The sequence below is a fragment of the Nicotiana tabacum genome, chromosome 22 (genome assembly GCF_000715075.1).
Source record: "Nicotiana tabacum cultivar K326 chromosome 22, ASM71507v2, whole genome shotgun sequence".
NCBI classification, from domain to species: Eukaryota; Viridiplantae; Streptophyta; class Magnoliopsida; order Solanales; family Solanaceae; genus Nicotiana; species Nicotiana tabacum.
The window spans coordinates 44892373-44900390 of NC_134101.1; the positions used below are offsets into that span (position 1 = coordinate 44892373).

An 8018-nucleotide genomic window follows, 5' to 3' on the forward strand; every position below is an offset into this window, starting at 1 on the left:
ATGTTGCTGAAGGAATACACAACAACCTCTAAGTTATGTTGTCTTCATTTTATTCAATTTAACTAAAGCTTCAATGTGTTTCACTGAATTATCCAACCTCTAAGTTATGTATTCAGCAGAATGTAATCAGTGTTGTCCAGTGTGTATTCTTATGTATTCAGATATATTTTTAATTAATATCATTTATGAAATTCCCATATATGTTCACTTGTAAATTTGTAATACAAGTCATGTATTCATTTTATGCAGTGTATTCACTGTAGTTATTGTTTTCTATGTTTTCAATTTATTCACTATATTTTCATTGTATTCAATGTATTTCTCTGTATTCCATGTATTTTAATGTTTTCACTGTATTTATTGTCTTATACTTTTTCAATCTATTCACTGTATTTGGCTATATACAATGTAATTCTATAAATTTAATAAATTAAAGACACTAAATAATTTAACATTGTGTATTCAGACGTATTATATATTAAAAGAAATATAGTTACATTCTATATTAACTGTTTTTGTGACTGTTTTTTCTGCTGCTCGTTGAATTCAATGTATTCTGAATACATAAGAATACATACTGGACAACACTGAATACATTCTGCTGAATGTAGAATGGATTCATATCTTTTTTCAATTAATATTATTTATACTGTTCATATAGATATATATGCAGTATGTATAGTTATGTATTGCACTATTGATGACCTGCTCTACCTCATTTCTGTATATAAATCAATTTGTAAAGATATCACTAAACAAATTTTTTTGTGATTTGAAATTAATAAATTTGATACACCAATATATCAAAATGTAATATAAAACTTTAGAAAATAAGTGACATATTGTAATTGCAGTATTTGAATACAGAACATGAACTAATTCCTACGTGGAGCATTTCTACAAGTACGCTTATTATGTCCTCCATGTCCACATATACTACACGAATGTTGATTTTTCTTCTGAAATAATTCACTAAACGGCTTATCGCGCTTCTTCTTTGGCCTTCCAGGAGGTCTTTTCCATTTGGGTGGTAAGACAACTTCCTCTAATATATGTGCGGGTATATTCCATTCACTTCTGTCGGGCAGTGGATACACCGGCACCTCGTATGTCATTACAACAGTTTTTGATTTGTAATACTCCGAGCAATAATCTTCCGGCATTAGAAACTTGCTTTTCAAGAAAATCCAAGCATGTGGGCATGGTAATTCGTCAACTTGGAACCTTCTACAACTGTATTTTTTCTCTAGGAAGCAAACGGTGTAATGCCTTCCTTCATCGTTCACCATATGCAAGTGTTCAATCGATGGTACAACCTACATTAAACAGAAAAATATAAGTATTATTTACATAATAAATATCTCAAAGAATATACGTATTAATTATAGAATACGTGTATTCACTAAAAACAGTTTAACTACATGTATTAATATATGATATGTATGTATGAAATACAATGACATACAATGAAATACAATAAAATGTATGGAATATAGCGAATACATACTATATTAAGAATGACAGACTATTGAAGATGAACACATTTAAATAAGGAATACAGTAATATACATTAAAATACAGTTTATCTGCTATAAAGTGCATCTAATTTGAAACAAAACTATTGAATACAAACAATGAAGTGCAAATGTATAAACAATTAATGTATACATATAATAACCAATTTTACTTTGTTTCATAAAACAGAATACATGCACAAGTGCTATAATACAATGTGCATGCAGTATGTTAATAGTAGAAATTGTATAAGAAAAAAATACATGTTACACCAGTTCTCAATACATGATGCAAGGACTGAAAGCAAAAAAAAAAAAAAAAAAAAATTACAGTCATACGTGTAGACATTGCCTCATTCAAAGTAAGCATCTCCTGGTATTTTTTCCCAAGCGTTGTGTAGGTGTGTGAAGTTTCTTTCCGATTGCTGCAATTCCAACGTCCAAACATCTTCCTAACTTCTTCTAGGAAGTCGTATATTGGCAATTCTCTTGCTAATACAAGTGCGGCATTGATTGATTCAGCAATATTTGACGTCATGGTCCATCCCCGGTTAACAGGTGCATACAACCTAGCCCACTTTTCGTACCCAGCTAATTCCAAGTATTCTTTTACCCCAATATCTACCTTCTCCACCTTTTTTATTAGACTATCAAATTCATCCCGAGTATATGCTTTTGCCATCGAGAAGTATATCTCGCTCAACTTTGAATGACTATTTTTAAATTTTTTATATACATTGTTTCATAGATGCCATATATAAGCAAGATGTACCGTATGATACACTCTCGATACAGATTTGATGATGCTCTCATTACTATCTGAAACGATGCACATATTTTTCCTCTCACCATATGCTTCCTTGAATTGCTCAAAGAACCACGACCAAGCAACATCGTTCTCTGAATCAATAACACCATATGCTAGTGGCAGTATATGACATGTAAATACAATTGCATACATATTGAAATATAAAAAATCATTCAATATGTATTATGCAGTAGCATTAACAAATTTTAGTATAATCCATATATATACATATATATTTAACAGACTCACCTGAACCATCCAACGTGCTAGCCGAGACAAATGTCCTTGTGTATGCCGATTTTAGGTGGCTGCCATCCACAACCACGATGGGTCTACAGTGATCAAACCCCTTTATAAAAGTATACAATGATATATACAAATACAAAAACTCATTTTTTGGTGACTTTACCATTCTAATATGCAAACCAGGATATGTCATATCCAGCGTATAAAAGTACCCTGGTAATTTATTGTATGAATCAGCTGGTTCACCTCTAAACAAATTCATTGCCTTTTCTTTAACCCTCCACGCCAACATTAACTAACATCTACACCAAAGTCTGATTTCACATCATCAGTTATATCCTTTGGGGTGTATTTCCTCTTATGATTAGTAAATTTAGACCTAATCATACCACCAATAAAGCTACTACTTGCTTCACGTTACTTATACACCTTATCATTTAAGGGACATGCATGCTTATCATTGAACTCCTTCACTTTGAACATTTGTGATTTGTTAATGTTAGAAGCCTTAAATCTCCATTCATAATCCTTTGAAATACATAATAATGTATAGCTGCAAATAACAACAACAACAACAACAACCCAATATAATCCCACTAGTGGGGTCTGGGGAGGGTTGTTTGTATGCAGACCTTACCCCTATCCTAGGGTTGAGAGGTTGTTTCTGATAGACCCTCGCCTCCCTCCCTCCAAGAACTCCCCACCTTGCTCTTGGGGTGACTCAAACTCACAACCTCTTGGTTGGAAGTGGAGGGTACTCACCACTAGATCAGCCCACTCTTTTCGAATGTATAGCTGCAAATACATTTATGTAATATATATACTATCAGTTATGTATGGAAATGAAATATAAACAGAAACTATAACTGATTTCTCTACCTACAGCACGACATTTTCATTTGGCAACAAAATTGTCTATATGGAAACATACAGTGAAATACAATGTTTCTTTTTTGAGTGCACTATAGTTTCTTGAGTACACTATAACTTTTTTTTAATACATATGAACAAAGTGTTACATATGTATACATGATTACAGAATACACTCATATACATGTTAATACATTGATACACATGTATACATGATTACATAATACACTTATATACATATGAATACAGTGTACCTGCTATAATTGTTTCAGAAAACTCGGGTACAACAACACTAATACATGAAAAATATAACGAAGGAAATCATATATTATCAAATATATATTATACAGGCTGTATTTTTTAAAAAATTTCCATGAATACGTTATACAAAAATTTAGAATACATATTAATACAATTTTATAAAACCTGTTGTTCAAAATGTTGTAAGTTAGAACCCCCAAACCTGATAACATTAGACCTATCAATTCGGAATTGAAACCTTTCAGCAATTGCATAATGCTCCATCACCACATTCAATGTGGCCTTATCCTTATATACTTGTCCATCCATGATCTCTCTTTGGTTAGTTTTTAAAATGATCAAATCCCTTTCCAATTCGAACACATCAATTGGTTCACCTGAATTGACTGACTCAAGAGCAAGTGTATCAATTGTATCAAATTTACTCACCCCATTTGTTTCGTCAATTCGCATTAGGTCGCCTTGAATTAAACTAGTCCATTATTGTTATACACAAAGGATATATCCCGAATTCTCTGTTCTCTTTTTTCAACTCTACATACACCCTGTAACCCATGTCATTGTGTATTTTTATTGGCGTGCAATTTCCTTCCACTTTATATTCAATTTTATTTGACTTTGAGCTCAAATCTATGGCAAGTTACTTCGAAATTAATGCAACCAAAATCATTGTATGTCGCATATTCCTTTATCAGTATCCCCTCAATCAAATAATCGACATAGTTATTATCACTATTCCACTTGCCAGAATGACGAAGTAGCACTGTTAAACTTGCCATCTGTAAAATCGAATTGCAGTCTATTTCTGTATATACTTGTATGAATTTCGAACAATATTCGCGTGCCAGAAATTTTACGAAATTAACTAGAAAAAAAAAAGGAAGGATTCAATATCTGGAGATTGCTCTGTTTTGTGGCATTTTTCGACTGCAAATCTTTTCTAAAACTGGAATACAAGTTTTGTGTGTTATAATTGAGTTAGTTGAGTTATATTAGGAGTCTATCGCATTAATTGATTCACTTATAATTTTTAAACAGCTCAAGGGACCTTTTTTACGCTAATTTAAGTTATTGTATTCTCGAATACAGCTCGCGAATACATATGAATACAGTCTATGCGTTAGCTGTAACTCCATTTTTTCCGCCTACTTTTCCTATTGTATTCATGAATACATTATATTAAATACATCAAATACACTCTATAACAAGTTAAAGCATAGCTATAGGAAGTAATTGAGTAAATGGTAGCTATAGCAAGCTAATAACCACTAAACAATAGTGGTTTCTGAAAATTAAGACAATACCAGACCAAGAATCTTAATCTTCCTTCTAAAAATAACATAAAATATATACTATAAAATACAAAACTAATTCTAATTAATTAAAATAAATAATATTATATTGTGAAACTATTTTTGGTATTTTCCAAGATAATAAAAATAAAAGTAGAGGAAACTAAATAAAAATCCTAGTAAAATACTATGACTAAAAAAACATTAATGAAACTATTTTTTGTGTTTTTTTAATTTTATGATTTGAAATTAAAATAAAATAAACTAAAATTGTATAATAACTCAAGTAACTATTTTTAAAATATTAAAATACTAAAACTAACTTTAAAATTTGTGTGGGTCAAAATTTACGTGCTTACAATGAATAATACAATATTCTAAACATATTTCTTCAAAAGGAGATTCACATTCACTGCCTCTATTACTTTGTAGAGACAACCACATGAACTATTGTTTGTATCACGATAGAGCCAGAATTAATAAATGGTAAAATTTTTAATCATTAAACAAATCTGACACAATCGGAATTAATAAACAGTGAAATTTTTAATCTTCAAACCGAATGATATCTGATATAACCAGATCTGATAGACGGTGAAGTTTTTTAATCTTCAAACCGAGTAATATGTGACACAATCAAATTTAATAAACGGTGAAATTTTTAATCTTCAAACCGAATAATAAATTAGAGTAAAAAATTACTAATATTTTAATCTCCAAAATGAGTATAAAGTCACTTAGACTTTATTCCGACAAATGAGTAGAAAGTCACGAATACTTTAATCTTAACAAACGAGTGAAAAATCACGCAGATTTTGATCTCGAAGCAGGAGTAGAAAATCACGAAAATTTTATTCTCCATAACGGGTGTAGAAAATCACAAGAATTTTAACTCCCTTTCCAAATGATTTTCCAACTAAACCATTATAACACTTTAAACAGTTTGATATATTTCTCCAATCAAACACATATATGTTCATCTTTACATATATTATATTCATTATCTCAAGATACTTCAAGTATTATTGTAAGCCTAATTCATGTCTTACAACCTTGAAAATAACCATCCACATATATTTATGCATGTTATCAAATTCTATATCAACTACTCATAGTTTTTCATATAGTCAAAGGAATAACAAATTAACCGTATGTTATTCCTACTCATGCATATATTCTAAATATATAATATCATATCATCACATAATAAATATCTACCCTCAATTTATAGACACAAAATTTGATATACCACCAAAGGGTAAAATATTATTAGTGAGTAGAGTAAATAGGTATAACCCGATATTGTAATGACCCACCGGTCGTTTTGACTTTTAGAACCCCGTTCTTCTAAATAAAACTTTCCATATGTGCTTTAATGATTTATGACTTGTGGGGATGGTTGGTTCAGGATTTGGAAGTGTTTGGGTTGAAATCGGAACACTTGGTTCCTTAAATTGGCTTTAAAAGGCCAAGTTTGACTTTGGTCAACATTTTAAGCAAACGGACTCAGATCAGTACTTTGAAAGTTTCGGTAGGTCCGCATCGTGATTTGAGACTTGGGCGTATGCCAGGAATCAAATTCCGAGGTCCCTAGCCCGAGATATGACATTTTGATGAAACAATTAAAAGGTTTAGTTTAAATAGTGATCGGATATCGAATTCTATGCAAACAATCCCGGAATAGAATTTTGATGATTCCAACAGCTTCGTATAGTGATTTTGGACTTAGGAGCATAATTAGAATTTTATTTGGAAGTCTATAGTGAAATTAGGCTTGAAATAGCTAAAACAAGAATTTAAGTTTGGAAGTTTGACCGGGGAGTTGACATTTTGATACCGGAGTCGGAATACAGTTCTAAAATTTTTTATAGCTCTGTTATATCATTTATGACTTGTGTGCAAAATTTGATGTCAATCGGAGTTGATTTGATAGGTTTCGACATCGAATGTAGAAGTTGGAAATTTTAAGTTTCTTTAAGCTTGAATTGGAGCATAATTCGTGGTTTTAGCGTCGTTTTATGTGATTTGAGGTTTCAAATAAGTTCGAATGATGTTGTAGGACTTGTCGGTATATTTGGTTGAGGTCCCGAGGGCCTTGGGTAGATTCCGGGTGGTTAACGAATTGAAATTAAAATTTGAAGAAGAGTTGAGGCAGCTGATATCTGGTGTGATCGCGGGTACGAAAACTCCATAGAGCGTGCAAAGCCGCGGGTGCGAAAAATTCATCGCAAGTGCAAAGCCGCGGGTGTGAAAAATCCATCACGGGTGCGAAGCCGCGGGTGCGAAAACTCCATCGCGGGTGCGAAGCTGCAGGTGCAAAAAATCCATCGCGGGTGCGAATCCGCAGGTGCGAAAAATCCATCGCGGGTGCGAAGCAGCAGGTGCGAAAAATCCATCGCGGGTGCGAAGCCGCAGGTGCGAAAAATTTTGCCGGGGCGCGATGATCGCTGGCCAGTGAGTGTTTAAAGCAGGGATTTGAGCATTTTTGCTCATTTCTTCATTCTTGGACGATCTTGGGAGCTTCTTGAGAGGAGAATTTACCTAGCAACTTGGAGGTAAGTTAATTACCACCTATTGCAAGTTAACTACATGGTTTATATATGGATTTAGACATGAAAATTTGTAAAAATTTTGAGTTTTGAAGAAAAACCTAGAAATTGGTATTTTTGATTTTTCACCACGGAAATGGTTATGGAATTGGATGGAAATTATATATTTGAGTTCTTGAGATTATGGGTAATGATTCCCTCTGGAAATTTTCGAAATCTGAGCATGTGGGCCCGGGGTGAATTTTAGAAATTTTATCATTTTGGATAAGGTAATTTATTTAATAGATAAATTTCGAATCATTTAGCATATATTAATTATTTTGTATAATATTGGGATAGTTTCGGATTTTTCGTCGTCGAATCGAGAATTCAACACGACGTGGTAATCGAAAAGTGGACTTTGAGACGAGATAAGTCTCTTGTCTAATCTTATGAGGGGAAAATTACCCCATAGGTACTAAATTAAATAATTGTTGCT

At 32.3% G+C, this 8018-nt stretch overlaps 2 protein-coding genes across 2 annotated transcripts; both read right to left on the bottom strand.

The window, feature by feature from the left end:
• Positions 1-875: 875 nt before the first annotated feature.
• Positions 876-2196, bottom strand: LOC107815773 (uncharacterized). Its single transcript, XM_016641402.1, has 2 exons — positions 1846-2196; positions 876-1316 (listed from the first exon to the last, which is right to left on the bottom strand). Exons 1-2 carry the CDS (start codon positions 2194-2196, stop codon positions 876-878), a joined length of 792 nt encoding a protein of 263 aa, XP_016496888.1.
• Positions 2197-2256: 60 nt separating this feature from the next.
• LOC142175825 (uncharacterized) lies at positions 2257-4152 on the bottom strand. The gene is made up of 5 exons (XM_075242828.1): positions 3902-4152; positions 2998-3121; positions 2732-2863; positions 2572-2671; positions 2257-2435 (listed from the first exon to the last, which is right to left on the bottom strand). The coding sequence occupies exons 1-5, from the start codon at positions 4150-4152 to the stop codon at positions 2257-2259; spliced, it is 786 nt and encodes a 261-aa protein (XP_075098929.1).
• Positions 4153-8018: the final 3866 nt, after the last annotated feature.

Coding starts and splice junctions, on each gene's coding strand:
- LOC142175825 (XM_075242828.1), bottom strand. CDS start 4,152: ATGCGAATTGACGAAACAAATGGGGTGAGTAAATTTGATACAATTGAT. Junction 2,672..2,731: donor CTGGTTTGCATATTAGAATG/GTAAAGTCACCA, acceptor ACTTTTATAAAG/GGGTTTGATCACTGTAGACC. Junction 2,436..2,571: donor TAGCACGTTGGATGGTTCAG/GTGAGTCTGTTA, acceptor TACTGCCACTAG/CATATGGTGTTATTGATTCA.
- LOC107815773 (XM_016641402.1), bottom strand. CDS start 2,196: ATGGCAAAAGCATATACTCGGGATGAATTTGATAGTCTAATAAAAAAG. Junction 1,317..1,845: donor CAATGTCTACACGTATGACT/GTAATTTTTTTT, acceptor TGTTTAATGTAG/GTTGTACCATCGATTGAACA.